The 16,101-nt window shown below is 32.9% G+C and overlaps 1 protein-coding gene across 13 annotated transcripts in view; it reads right to left on the bottom strand.

Annotated features, from left to right (window-relative positions):
* R3HDM1 (R3H domain containing 1) overlaps positions 1-16,101 on the bottom strand; it is a 217,335-nt gene that overhangs the window by 97,740 nt on the left and 103,494 nt on the right. For 12 of the 13 annotated variants that reach the window (XM_036023664.1, XM_028511033.1, XM_036023669.1 and 9 more), the window contains 4 exons: positions 13,263-13,377; positions 11,617-11,695; positions 3,062-3,121; positions 2,837-2,977 (listed from right to left, as the gene is read on the bottom strand). In XM_036023664.1, the coding sequence (XP_035879557.1) occupies positions 2,837-2,977; positions 3,062-3,121; positions 11,617-11,695; positions 13,263-13,377 (395 nt within the window). Of the gene's footprint in view, positions 1-1,080; positions 1,221-2,836; positions 2,978-3,061; positions 3,122-11,616; positions 11,696-13,262; positions 13,378-16,101 lie in introns of those variants that run through there. The other variant, XM_036023675.1, reaches the window with a different exon arrangement.

Here is a 16,101-nt window from a genome sequence, read left to right as displayed (position 1 = left end):
AATAACACTCCCTTTTTATCACAAAATCTTTTATTACAAATTATAAGCTTGTGATTCTGTAACATGTCAATATCATGCTGAAGCATACCATATGACATTTTAGGTGACATGTTCAAATTAAAACTATAAATTACTACACCTATATTATTATTACTACCAACCACGCTCAAACAGATGCTATTTCTGTGTTTTATGGCTGACTGGTCTTTCCTCTATGGAGATGTTGCAAGTTCTATTGAGATCCAAAAGACAGACATAAGTTTTGGCCCTTGGAAAATTATAATTATGTAAAATTTCACTCGCTCAAATTAACTTACCCAACACTCTTGTGACTTAATATTATTCTCTCAGAAAATTGGAATTATTTGTTTGAAATATATGATATGTAAAAATATATACAGAGGTTATAAAGTCCAACTGAACCTCCAAGTAGTTATTTTTTTACATACAGTTAAGAATATATTATATAGTCACATAACATATTTTGGATATCATAAAGTAAATTTCTAAACCAAATAAACTTGAATGACACTTTCCACTAACTGACCAGGTATTTCATTATACATAGTAGTCAATATCTGTTTACACCTAGTGAATTTTTAGTAATATCTACCACCTGTCAAATGTTACAAAATAAGATTTAAAATGAAAATTACGTAAGTAAGCTGACGAAACTCTATTTTAAAATGTACTAGGTAAGTGAAACAGAGAGCAGATCTCCACATAAAACTATAGACAGAATTAAAGAGGACAATATAGAGAAAAACAGTTTTATTGACCAAACTGATAAGAAAAAGACTGCTTTCTTTAGGAGTTTGAGAGATTGTCTATGTAGTTCTGACAAGGCAGTATGTTGTTTATTTCTGTCACATGATTACCCTGTTTACTTATAGCAATTATTTTTGTAGCTATTTACAGTCACATTTTCTTATTCAAGGAGATTTTACTTGGGGGAGAGACTGTTATTCCAAAGTGAACTATGAGGTTTAACCAAGGGCCTGGCAACCTTTCTAAGAGCAGCTGGATTCCCACAACAAATAGCATTAGCAGGCATTTCAGCTAACCTTAAGACTGTCTTACCTCTTTCCTTTATAGATGCCTGAATTTATTGCCCTGCAATCTCCAACTTCCCGCTCCATTGAGATACCCCAGTGGACACTGGGTTGTTGACATCCACAACACCACTGGTTCAAGGCTGGAGCGGGGAGGAAAAGGTAAGTTTGTTTTTATTCAATGTGGAGCAGATCTCTAAGGTTTTCTGATTTACAACCTTCTTCATATTGCAGAAGACACAAGAATACAGTGTAACTTCAATGATTTGAAATGTCTAGTTATAATTATGCTATTGATCCATTCTTCTTTTAGTACATCATAAACATTTAGTGTTTAGCTAAACTTTTGGCAATTTTAATGAAGAGAACCCTAAAGCTATATGACATCATTCACAGCATTCAAATAACTGAGGTTACACTGTATTGAAAACCTTAGAGAGTCACCAGTCGAAATGTTTGTCAAAATGCCTGCTAATGTGTATGTGTTTGGGTATCCAGCAGCTCTGAAAGGTATTGGTTAGATTAATTAGATTTCTATTCACCTTCATTCCAGCTCATATGTTATGGTTACTACCCTACTTTAGCCATGATGTAACTAAAACTAATTGATGGGGATACTTTAAAAAGGACTAAAGGATGGACAGAGAAAAATTAAATCAGATTCACATTTGCAGGTGAAATGTAACCCCAAATATAGGATCCTTTTCAAAGGCATTTATCTTCATTCATTTAATTTTAGTTGTAGAAACAATCATTTAAAAATACAAGGTTCCATCAATATATCTATTTTGTTGACAACCTTCAATTTAAAATGGAAGAAAACCAATTTAGTTTCAGTGAACAAAATGACAGCTCTAAGGATAAAGGCCATTATAACAGAAAAGATGTAAGTGAATTAAATATAATCATTCAAGTTGAATGGTCCAAAGATAAGACCCGGAGAGAAGTCTAGCTTTAGGAAAGGCAGAAAAATTAGGAACTAAAAAGCATGATTTTTGGTATCTGAAGCTAACTGCTGTTCAATAACACAAATTCATTGTTGTCACATAGAAATTAATATAGAAAATTCTACTGATAGGCAGATCACTACCAAACATAAATTTTAGCTGAACTCAACTAGTTGTTTTAGGATCAGTTTTACAAATAGGCAGAAGAGGTGTTATTTACATATAGTAATTTTAGGTGCCTCTGCATTGGGCCTTTTGCTCCCATATGCCAGGATTGATGATCTATTTAACAACAGTATAAAGCTATCATTTTGTAAAGAAAATGGCTCCTCCTAACTCCTTGAAAACTGTTCTCAATAAATTATATATAGCCCAGAAAGTGGACACATTATGGTTAATACTGTATTAACCAACAGACTCACCTTCTTGAGATTTATAGCAGAAAAAGAGAAGAAACAGAGATGCAAAGGATGGTAAATTGGTAAAAGATTAAAGAAGATGATGTAAAAATTTGATTCCCTCTATACCCCAATTTGCCTGAGGCTGGACAAAGCTATCTAAATTACATTAATTTAAAAATCCATAAGAGAATGGTTATTAAATATCTGATATTATGACCTCTCAGGGGTTTTTTGCTTTTGTTTTTTAAACCAGTCCTCATTCATCTACCTCATTATAGGTAGTATTTTTTGTATCGAAATGTATTTTTGATCCAATCATGTAAGGTTATTATGCAACTTAGCTAAAATGTGGAAAACCTTAGATGAAAGGTGCTGTAAAAAGATAAAATATTGTCACACACACACATGACATATACCTACATTTCTTAATACTTACATTCTTGTATTGCTAGTTTTGTTTACTATGACAGACTTCCCACTCTGATCAACATTGTGGTCTAACCCAAAGTAAGCGGCTACTCTGTGTAATAGCATCCTATGGTAAGATGTCATTGGGGGAAATTTCTTACGTGGAGACCTAGAAGTAGGAAGAAAAACTAATTTAGTAAATCAAGGATAAATGTGATGACAATTTCTTTTCTTGTTAAATATCAGGACTTACTCATTATTACCAATGAAATCTAAAATTTCTTGTTCCAATTTCAACAGCATCATTCTGTCCCTGAAAAAAATATGAAGACACTTATATATAAAGCTTAACACTGAAATAATCATAAATGTTAATAATTTTCTTAAAAAGTAATGCTTTTAAAAATAAAAGATAACTTTTTTAGTTTAATTTTTACTATGGAAAATTTCACACATACACAAATGTAGAGGGGACAGTATAATGACCCTCAAGATAGCCATCACCCAATTTCAACAACTATTAACATGTTGCCATTCTTAAAATAGATGTATTTTCATCTACTGTCACTATATTGGAGTCTGTTCTGTAAATATAGGGTGGGGCAAAAGTAGGTTTATAGTTGTTTATATGGAAAATAACAATAATTAATAAATAATAATACAAAAATAAACTCTGTTTCATGTACTCACAACTGTAAACTTATTGTTGCCCTATCCTGAATATGGATAATAAGAACATATTGGTTTTTACTTCTTTACTTAATAAAGATGAGAAGGGGTTGCAGGAAAATAGACAAAATAGAGTCATGAATTTATTATCATGCTGAATTTCATAGAAACAGTACTCTAAAGAATATGCAATGCCAGTAACAACAGGAATACTCTTATGGGAATCCAAAGCTAGTATATAGATGGAACTAGAGCAGAAAAGTATGAACTACATTACTAACTCTAACTCAGAAGGGGAGGACTTCTCAAAACATTCTGTAAATTATTATTGTATTACATATTTTTAAGACTTTGGGAATTTTCCCCATAAACATCAAAATGAACCAAAAGCTTCAAACGTGTAAAATAAATAAAGACTCTAAGGAGTACCTCCATGTGCTCCTTATTCACTGCTCCTTGTTCAGTGCATTTAGGCTGTAACACATTAATAGTACCCCTCCCCAAAGGACCTTCTTGCTCACACACCAAGAACTTGGCTCAAGAGAGTATTCCTGTGCTCACTATAAATTTCATGTACATGTGTGGGGGGGTGGGAATCCGCAAACAAGGAACTCACAGAACCTTAAAACTAGAAGTGGTTTTACAGATCATTCAATTCTGTTCCTAAAACTTTATAGATCAAGGAAACTAAGCCAAGAGGCTAATATTTTCCTCCCAAATAAATGTTACATAGATCCCTCTCAAATTCTAATAGAGATGAAGTTCCCTGCTTAACCTGCATGAAAGTCTATATACATCAGCCCTGTTTGATCCTCCCTCTATAGCATAAAAGAAGCCTCATAAAACTGAGTAATATTTGACCATACATTTTAAAATGTTTAAAATGTTGAAAAATCAAGAGAAAAACATGCCAATGTGGTGATTTCAACTCTAAAGCTGAAAACAGGACTACATTTTTAATACACATTCTAGCAACATTCAACTTTGCCCCCAAATCTGTTCCTTGTTTACTATCCCTCACCTCAGTAAGTGGCACCACCTTTCACCCAAAATACTGTACTAGAAGCATTTTTGGCCTGCTATGATCCTTTTTTCTAATCCTCATATACAGTTAATTGCTACTACGAATTTTATCTACCTTCTACCTATTTTTCTTTTGTTCTCACTGCCAGTATCCTAGATCCAAGCAGTCACAATCTGTGGCTTAGCTACAATACAAAAAGTTTATTGTCTCTCTGTATCTTCCCTTATTCCCTCCAAATCTGTTCCACCTAAAACACCTATAATGATCTTTTTTTTTAAAATTAGGTATGATTTTTTAAAAGATTTTATTTAGTTATTTTTAGAGAGGGAAGGGAGGGAGATAGAGAGAGAGAGAAACATCAATGTGCGGTTGCTGGGGGTCATAGCCTGCAACCCAGGCATTTACCCTCATTGGGAATCAAACCTGCAACACTTTGGTTTGCAGCCCGCGCTCAATCCACTGAGCTACACCAGCCAGGGCCAACATCCATAATGATCTTTTCAAAACACACGTGAACACGTCATTACCTTGGTTAAACATTTATCACAGGTTTCCCAATGCTCTTAGCTTAGACTTGAACATCTGCAATGTGGCCTATCAGGCAAGCATGGTCTGGTCTTTACCTACTTCTTTAGCCTCACCTCCTGCCCCTTACTTGCAAAACTCATCGTCTTGGCTTATTTCTGCACTTACAAGTCCCTTCCTTCCTCAGCTTCCTTTGCCTAAAACAACTTATTATATTGTTTCTTAGATTCTGTTTCTTGCATACTTTTCTTTAATAGTATTAATCACAATTATCATTACATAGTGATTTGGACTATACAGAATGGAGTTCAACAAATTATTTGCATGGGATTAGTGAAATTATTACATCCAGAGGTCTTTTAATATTTTTTTCCTTAATTTTGGGGGGAGGATAGGAAATTTTTACTTCACAGAGTTTTCCCCCTGACAGGACTTAATTACCTAAAAGATTCTCTTTTCACCTAACTTAAGGGTCAATTTGTCTTGAGAAGATATAATTTTCCATAATTTTCCTGATATATTTTATACATTTATTGTAGGGGGGAAATAAAGGTATCTGAGGCAGGCAACTTATTCAGCATTCACAAACAGTGAATTTAAATTGGCTCTCAGTGTCAGCACTAAATATCAAGCATAAAATATGTAAAGTGTTCTTTAGTAAATGTACTGCCATTGGAAAAATATTTGTTGTCTCCATAAACAAACAAAAATCTAACATCTAACACTTTTACTAGCCAATAATATAAATTCAGGCTTTTATTTCCTTTTGCATGTAGATCTATGGGTTGCAGAGGATTTTCTTTTACCTGAACCATTTACTATTTAAATTAAGTTCTTCTCAGTTTCCTAAACTTTTAGTTACTAAAAAAACGGAACTTGTTAGAAATATAAAGTCAGTAACTTTCTCAAGTTCTTAAGACTGATACTTCCTGCCAAATCCAGTATAGCTCAGTCCAAGCTCCCAAATTTTCAAATCTATAATCAAGGCTGGATATTTTGGTAATGAACATAAGCCAGAAATTAATATGGTAATATATTAATAATATAATACATATGATCTATGATGCATATAACATGTAATATAACCTATTAATACAGGACACACATAGGACTCAACTGAAGATCCACAAATTACTTTTCTTACGGCATAAGGTTTAGCACATGGCCCTAAAAGTAGGTAACTTATTGAAACTGTTACAGTATAAGCTTTAAAAGAAACCAATATAATGTTCTATAAATGTTTTGTCACTATGTTGTACACCAGAATAGAATATAAAATTTTATGTCACCTGTAATTAAAAACTTTAAAAAAGGAACAAATACATGGTGTCTTGTATTAAAGAAATAATAGAAAGAAGGATCTCAAGCAAACTAATCAGTAGCCCACTACCTAAAGTTAAAGTGAAAAGGCAACAAATCTTTTAGTTATTAGTGTTCTAGTCATTACATTAGAATCTGGTTTAGAGAAAGTGTGTACAGCTGGTATACCAGGGGCAAATAAAAAAAGAGAAAAAAATGCTTCCATTTGACTACCCCTTTCCCAATGTTCCATATAACCTTGGTCAAATATCTACAACAGATAAGAAATAAAATAACTTAACATTAACCTCAATAAAAGTAGTTTTACAAAGTATTTCAAACACAGAATAATTACATGATATTCCTCAGAACACATATTACTTTTCAAAAAATCCACTGTCAGGATTAATCCATAGGTTTGTTCCCCTTCATTAGTAATCTAATACAGTTACCTGTATTATCCATATTTAATACATATGAAATTTTAAAAAATGAGTATAACATTAACACAAAAATAGTATAAAATCATGTTAGTGAGTGTAACCTCTACGGAGGACAACTTTAGATCCCTAAATTCTAATTCAGTAATGATCAGTTAGTGTACTGTCTGAAAATATTCCTTACAAACAGGAATTCCAGATAAATTATTATCTAACACCTGAAGTTTATATACTGGGCTGAGAACAAGATAAAAATTTAATGACCTGAAGAAAAACTTTGAAAAAATTCTTAGAGCAATATTTTATCTGAAAGCTTTAGTAGATATCTGCCACACTTATTACTAATTTTGTGCTATATGTATCTGACAATTAATTGTACATTTTTTGAAAGAACACTGAAAAATCAATTAAGCAAATCTTATTTATCACAAAATTTAACGTTAGTTACAACTTCCTAATCCACACTGACAATAGTAATAATTTATACGTTAGCCATTACATGAATTATTCACTACACATTTATTCAAATAAAAAACACACACACAGGAAGAATAAAGTACTGATACATGCTAGAACATGGATAAACCATAAAAATATGCTAAGGAAATGGTGCCACTCACAAAGACCACATAATAATATTCATGTGAAATATACAAAACGGGAAATCTGCACAAACTTGATTCATACTCTGGGCACAGGGAGATGATAGTAACATGGTGTAGATTTCTTTTTGGGGTGATGAAAACATTCTGTAATTGACTATAGTGATGCTTGCACATATTGGTGAATGTACTAATGCCCATTAAATTGTACACTTTAAAAATGCATACACAGAGTTCTGGACAAGATAGAGGCATAAGCAGAAATGTTTTTCTTCCTCGCACAACCAAAGAAGGATAACAACTAATTTAAAAACAAAGAACCACCAGAACTGCCAGAAAATCATTTGCATGGAAGTCCAACAACCAAGGAGTTATTCATCCAGACTGGCAGGAGGGGCTGAGACCGGTTGATGGCAGCCAGCGAGGAGAGGACCCTGGTGGACCAGGGAGAGTGATCCCACATTCGAGTATAGAGAAGCCTGGAGGAACAACTGGGGAGAGAGACAGACTGTGAAACCCAGGGTTTCAGCATGGGAAACTAAAGACTCAAAACCTCTGGATGTAAAAAAATCTGTGGGGGTTCTGGTGGTGGGAGAAACTGCCACCCTCACAGCGGAGTTCGCAACCTCTTGTGAGAAGTTAGAGAAGTGATGGAAAGTGTGGTAAGAGTGGAGCAAGCAGCAATCTTCACCCTCTGACCCCTCCACCACAGACAGCAAAACAACACAGCAAAGAGTGTTGCCCCACTCTGGAGAATACCTAAGGCTCCACCCCTTACCATGTAAGTAACAGGTGCATGGAGACAAAGAAATATAGCCCAGATGAAAGAACAGATAAAAACCCCATAAAAAGATCTAAGCAACAAGGACATAGACAACCTATCTAATGCAGAGTTCAAAACACTGATAATCAGGATGCTCACAGAATTGATTGAGCATGGTTACAAAAAAAAAAAAAGAGAGAGAGAGAGAGAGAGAGATGCATAGGAACCTGTGGGACAACTTTAAGTGTTCCAATATCTGAATCATGGGGATGTCAGAGGAAGAAGAGGAAGAACAAGATATTGAAAATTTATTTGAACAAATAATGAATGAAAACTTCCCCAATCTGGCAAAGGAAATAGACTGAGGAAGTCCAGGAAGCCCAGAGAGTCCCAAAGAAATTGGACCCAAGGAGGAACACACTAAGTCACATCATAATTACACCACCCAAGATTAAAGATGAGGAAAGGAGACAGTTGTCTACAAAGGAGTTCCCATAAGGCCATCAGCCAATTTCTCAAAAGAAACCTTACAGGTAAGAAGGGGCTGGAAAGAAGTATTCCAAGTCATGAAAGGCAAGGAACTACATCCAAGATTGCTCTTTCTAGCAAAGCTTTCATTTAGAATGGAAGGGCAGATAAAGTGCTTCCCAGATGAGGTCAAGTTAAAGGAGTTCATCATCACCAAACCATTACATGAAATGTTAAAGGGCCTTATCTAAGAAAAAGAAGATCAAAACTATGAACAGTAAAATGACAACAAAATCACAACTAATAACAGCTATTATTTTATTGTATCAACAAAATATACTTAAAAATGAGTATGTAGGTAACTTACAAACTTTTCCATCTATAGAGAAATACAAAAGTGAACAATAGAAAAATATTTTCAAATGCATAAAAGTAGATTTCTAATCTTTGTCCTTACTAATGTATGTTCTATAGGTTCAGAGTAAAGAAAATTCTGCCCATTTAGGATTCTATCTTGTTTTACTCCAAGTAGTTATGTATTTTCTACCTTTCCCCATTTTCCTCAAACCACTGAGTTCTGGTTTCTACCATCTTACTACATTTGAAGAGCTTGTTAAAATAGCTACTAACATCCTCGTTTGTCAGTCTAATGAACTGTTTTTGGTACTTCTGTTTCATATTTTTATCAGCCATGAAACTGTTCCCCGTTGGCTGACTCTTAAGACAAGTGTTCACAAAATTCTTCCGCTATGTTTAGGACTCATTCAGTCTCTTTCTTTTTATCTACCTTTTATATAGTGTCTTTCCATGGAATTTTGTCTTTGTCATTTATTTTATCTCTCTGGACAAACTCATTCATAGCAAGCTTCACTTCTACTGATGACTCCTGAATCTGTAACTACAGCTTGGCTCATTTACTTGAAAACCAGAGCCTTTTAACTGCCAAAAGACCTCATCTCCTAGCTTTCCTTTGGGTAAACTATACTTACTTATAATAGAACCTCAAACTATACTTGTTTATAATAGAACTTGCCCTATTCCATTCAGACTTGTCCCTTATTTACTTCGTCAGTTAATGAGACTAGCTGTCAGCCCAGACAGAAACCTAATAGCTACTCTGTTCTACTCTATTGTTCCAATACTCTTTCATATCCCCATGATCACCAAGTCCTGCCATGGCATTTCCTGAACATCTTTCCTATGTGGCCTTTCCTCTTTAGTGTTCTCTATGGTCTCCTCTCTGTACTCCTTGCTTGTCATATTGGCCCCTCATTGTTGAAATAACCTTTCTAAAATACAAATCTGACTACAGCATTACCCTATTCAAAATCCTATAATTACTCCTCAACTTAGTATGTCACGCTCAAATGATGCACTACTGGTATTTCAAGTAAGATTATTTTTGATTGTTCATTACTGTCTTGCAGCTCTTTTTAGCACCTGACTTCCTAGTAGCACTTCATAGCCACCAGGACTCACGACCCAGCATGTTGGTACTATCATAGGTTGAGAATAAGTGGACATATGATGTCTTCATGTCACACCAACTCCTTCCCTATCACTTTCTAGAATTACTTGCCACATACCTGCTAGAGCCCGAGTATGCAATCTTGTCTTTTTTTGAATATACCACTGTCCCTCGCACATTCCTATCTATGCCTTGTTAATGCTCTTTATCTGGAATGGCTTTCTCATGCTTCTCTGTAAAGATAGCTCCTCTTCAAAGGACTAATTTCAAGGTTCAGCTCAGGCATTGTCTTTTCAGTGAAGCCTTCCCATATCCTTTCAAACTGAGATTGGCGCTATCAACCTATGTTTTTATAGCACCTTGAAAAACTTCTTTTACCTCTTTTCTATTTATATTATATTCCATCTGTTTTGTTTTGTTTTTGTCCTAACAGAGAGATAGTTAATAATTTGGGGTCGGAGATTATATTTTGCCCATCTTATTATCTGCAAATTTTAGTACAATGCTAAGCACATGATAGATGCTCAGGAAGATATTCAATGAACTAATGAATTCATCTTTCTTTTGGAACTAAGGACTAAGCTTGAATTTAAAACAAAAAAGTTGGGCAAAGTTGACTAGCTTCTTCCTCACATCATACCTAAAATTCCTTCAATCCATATTATAAGGAGACCACTTTTCATTTTGGTAATTCTCTTTTTGAGGTTTATGTTAAATGTATACTAGAAAATCAAGATGGTACTCAATACAATAAACCCTAAATAAAAGGTTTATCTTGAAGCATGACATAAGTTTCAGCAAAGCTAAAAAGAGTTGAAGAAAGTTGTTCATATTTCTTCCATGTGCACAAAGCCAATGAAATGATTTAAATTTTATTTCAATGTATGTAAAGTAACTACCACTCTGGGAAGCTAACATTTAGAGAATGGATTTTTAACCTAAGAGTCTTCTATCTCATAAGAGATATTGGTGAGATATTTTGTGGATAAGGCTTTTTATGGGAAAATGCCTCAAAGGGGTCAATGACCTGCTAAAAGTTAAAATCTATTTATTCAGTACTCTGGTAAAATAAAGGATTTCACAATTAGTAAAGCAGACTCAAATAAGCACCTTAAAAATCTTTGGGTTGAAGGTTTATAAACTAAGAAAAAAAGAACAAATATTCTGTGTTTAAGTGCAAAAACATTATAAACAAATACACCGAGTTCTTGTTCAGTTGAGTGCATTATCATGAGAATATTTTTCTCTTTTTCATGATTGGTACCTCTGTATTCTAATTGAGACAAAATTTCTCGGTAATATTGTATTTCTCAAAATTCCTACAGAAAGTATGAATTATTTTTTATATCATGGTAACACACATAATTCAAAAAGACATACGTATGTGCACATAGCAGACCAGCAACATCTTAGCTCTAAGAATCTAAAATATTTCTGGTATACTTCAAATATTACAATCTTATTCTAATATTCAAACACGATAATGGAAGTATAAATAGCAAATTGTTGTACTCTAGAAGCAATTTAAACCTTATACATTTAATGTTTACCTGGGATTGTTTTTTAATGTAGTTACTAAAAATTCATGTAGATCTATGCCAGTTGAATCAGTGTATTCTTGACTGGAATCTAAAAAACAACACAAAAATGCAGTATAAAATTGTTTGAAAATAAATCCCTTTCCCTTTTACATGATACATATCTTAATAAAATGAGATGCCACAAATTGAAAAACATTAATGAAGTAGGGAAAAAAATTATGATGAACTCAGATGGCCACAACTTTTCTATTCCCATATAATAAATAGATGTGGATTTATATAAGTACATGTACATGCATATTCTTTAAAAAGTTTCTCTCTCAAATGTGCATTTTAATTTATTCTAAATTGTTTCTTTTATATATTCACCACAATTCTCCATTTCAAAAATGCCTCAAGTGAAAAATTAGAATGATTTACACAATTAACTACTTTGGTAGCAAATTAAGATAGCTTAGTTCAATTGTGAACATAGGTGGAGAAAACAATTTGAGAGGGATGTTAGTTCTTAGGGAATATTACTCTAGACTTAATCTTTTTTCAAAAATTCATGTTTATTTCTTCCTCTTAAATGTATATCCTAATGCTGTTTATAACATTGATCAGCATAACTGAATTTATAAATTAAAAAAGCACTTTATAGACATGCAATGCTAGATGTAAACCCCATAACATTTATTATGATAGATAAACATTCTTGACTCTAAGAACATCTCCCTGAATCCTGAATATTTAGCCAAAAGCTGTTTGTATCATAAGGAATTAAATAGTATTATTTTTTAGTGGAATCAGTATTCAAACTATAGTGATTCCATTAGTTCAATATGAGAGACAGACCAATAAGAAATAAAACAAAATTATCTTCCTGGAATGTATTCCACTGGAATGTACTGAATGGACTCTGGAATGTATTGTAGTTTTTTGGCTAAAGTACTGAGTTCGCCAAAAACTCTGTATGGTTTTTTTCTGTAAAATAAAACACATTTTCCATTTTTACCAATAACTTCATTGATTTGAATATTTTGAGTATGTTGGCTATCTCCCACGTTGTTGACTGTTCTTAATTAGTATCTTCATTTGATTGCTATCAACTTCAACTGGCCTACCTGACTATGGAGCATTGTCCATTGAGAAATCTCCAGCACAAAATTTTGATTATTACTTTTGACATGTTTGATCAGTCACAGCACCTTCTCTATACACTGCACAAATCTGTTTTGGCATTTCAGTTGAGTTTTTAGCCTTCTTGAAATAATAAAGCATAACATGCTGAAAATATTATGTGTTTTCTTCCATCTTCAATATTAAAATGGCTACACAAAAATTTGCCAATTTTGATAAGTTGTTTTTTAAATGCACACCGATATGACAGCTGCAACAACACAATCTAACACAATTGTTCTGAATAAAGTTAAAGATGATTAAGCACTACCACAGCCATCTTATGGAAAAGACCTAATGAACTTTTTGGCCAACTGAATATCTTACTGATGTTCAGAACTGTATTATTACATTTTGCCCAGATGAGCAAATATTATGTTATCCCTTCAGGCTGTTCTGTATAATTTAATACAGGTACCATATATATAATTACTTGAGGGGTAAACGACAGAATTATGAACAGTGACAAAAATTAAGAAAAATAAATTGCGGACCTCTTGATAACATTTTTCTGGGCAACTTATCACTGGCTTTTTCTTTTTCTGCTTCATCTTTTGAGGGCTTCTCCTCTTTTTCAAATGATTGTGTTAACTGGGTCTGAATTTTCTCCTGTTGGATGGTAAAATCAGTAATTAAATAAAAACATAAAGCAATTCAGTTAATACCACACATTTGTAATTTCTGATTAACATAAAACTGTATGAAGAAGAAAAAAGATTATTTTATCCAATTAGATTCTTCAAAGCAGAATATAACTTAAAATTATTTTTACCATTTTATTAAAGTCCAGATAGCAAATGTTAAAACACTGAATATATTAACTAAAACATATCCTGACAATTATTTTAGAGAAAATAAATGTTTTCTATAATAGTTTAAAATATCTACTTTCAAAACCCCTAGAGAATCAGAACCAAGGTCTTCTTAATGTATTTTTTTAACACAAAGAAAAATGGAAAGTTGTCTTTACAGTAGAATTACACTCAAATGGTTCAGAAAGAGTGTGCATAGTGACAGCACACATGCAAATGACAAAGCAAGTGGGGAGGTGATACCCATTTTTGCAATGGAGATGCTATGCAAAAGGATAATTACCATCAATCTTGACAATAGGAATGCAAAACAGTCAAGTCAACACTTAATAAAAGTACTTTTTGAGTATTCACTATACTCTCATATTCCTTCTTCATTCTTCTGAGATGTGAAAAAACAAGTACAAAATTTCCAAAACCAAATTTGTATGAGTTTATTTCCTATTTGAGATTTACATAACATTGTTCTTCCTTCAATCATGAAAAAGTTCAGAAAGATTTCAATTAAGATTGTTTTCCTGTCTGCTATGTCATAATTCATTGTAAAGTAACCATACTGTGTAAGACTGAAAAAGAGAACCAATTCTACAATTCAGTTTTAAAACAATGGTATTACATGCAATTTCAGAACCCAAAGGAATTACGGAAAATTAATTCGTGTTGCCTAAAAATGGTAAAAATCACATGACTTTGTGTTATAAAGAAACGCAAAAGTAATAAAGAAAGGTAGAATAACTTCCAGACCATTTCTACTAAAGATAAAGGTGCAGCTTAGTTATAGGCTAAATTATGCTGTTGTTCTGTGTGATGAAAAACATCAGAAAATTACAGTACTTTGCTTCTCTCAGAGATGGTTGTAAATGCAGTAAGTCAATATCAAAGGGGATATAAATTTCAGGTTCCTTAAACTTACGGTCAATAGGATTTCTATTCTAAACACTCTCCACCCCCACCTCCCCCACATAATTTTTTAAAATTAGTACTTGGCAGAGAAATCACATCAAATATATTATTTTCCTATAGGATTGCTGACTGCTATTTTCATCTCTTTTCAATTCTGCTTCCTCTTCTACCAAAGCTCAAATTTGTGCTCAGAACATAGAGCACAAACTATGCATTAGCAATTTTCACTAAAACGATGAACACTTGCTTTATGACCTCTTTTGTATTGCTTGCCAAACTTCATACACATCAACTGGTAAGTCATTTTTCTCATTATGACTAATTTTCTCTTTCAAGAATTAAATTTATCAGAGTAACATTGATTAATAACATAAATTTCAGGTGTACAACTTTATAATACATCTGAATATTCTATTGTGTGCTCACCATCAGAAACCTAGTCTCCTTTAGTCACATTTTAATTGACCCCCTTCATCCTCTTTGTCCTCATATCCCTTTCCCCCTAGTAACCACCATTGTTTACTGTATCTATGAGTTTATTTTTTTGTTTGTTCATTTGTTGCTTTTTTGTGAAATCATGGTTTTTGTCCTTTTCCATCTGACTTATTTCACTTAGCATAGTATTCTCAAGATCTCAAGTTGTACTACGACTTACTTTCTAATCTACTTTCCTTACTTTTAAATTATTGTAACATAGATATTTAAAAATGAATTCCAAAACTATGTACTGGAAACAAAATACTGAAAGTTTTCCTTACAGCTTCTGCTCCTGTTATTCAATGATAATCTAAGAAATCCAAGTTGGAAGATTTCACATTTAGACCATCACAAAAGGCAGTTTCAATGACTATCAGATTTTATTTCTAAACTGTCCTCTTAAAGCTATATATTATAATTATAGATATTAAACTATTTTATCAAGATGAACTGTATTTAAAATCTAACAGACAACATTTACATACTGAGGCCTGTCTTCAGTTGGTACTGAGACCTTGCTTTCATTAGCAAATAAACAAGGCACATTTTAAATGCTGAAGTCCTCATACACAAACTCTTCTGACTCTAGATAAGGAACATCTCCATAGGAAGTTGTAATTCCTTTATCCTTCACTCCGTCATTGATATTTGTTACTGAGGTCACTTCCCTCTCATAAGCTCTGATCAGACACAAGTAAAATCTCTCATTAACTGCCTCTCAACTTTTTATTCAAATTAATTCTTCAAAAATCACATTCTGAAGCAAGCATTATTAATTGGAAAGTGTATCTAGCATGAAAGATTAGATACTAGCACATTTCAAGACAAATAACTTATTTTTCTATTCCCATTCAGTATCAACTTTAGTTAACTCAATTTAACTGCAATTTAGTTAACTCAAGATTGGGAAAATGGAGTATCTCTTGTTCAGTAAGGGTAAAAATAGGTTATTATCTCAAAAAATTACTATATCCAAGAAAAATTGAGAATGAATGTATTAAGTGGAATAACTGAATTCTGGTATAACAACCTTATTCATTATTCATGTCCTATAGAGACTTTTAAACTATAAAAGCAAAAATTATTATCTGCAATCGATAGTATATACTCCTGATATTTTTTCTCATATAAATTTTTACTA

Source organism: Phyllostomus discolor, chromosome 4 (assembly GCF_004126475.2).
Source record: "Phyllostomus discolor isolate MPI-MPIP mPhyDis1 chromosome 4, mPhyDis1.pri.v3, whole genome shotgun sequence".
NCBI lineage: Eukaryota > Metazoa > Chordata > Mammalia > Chiroptera > Phyllostomidae > Phyllostomus > Phyllostomus discolor.
The sequence above is the reverse complement of the archived record's forward strand: the minus strand, read 5'-3'. Positions and strand labels throughout refer to the sequence as shown.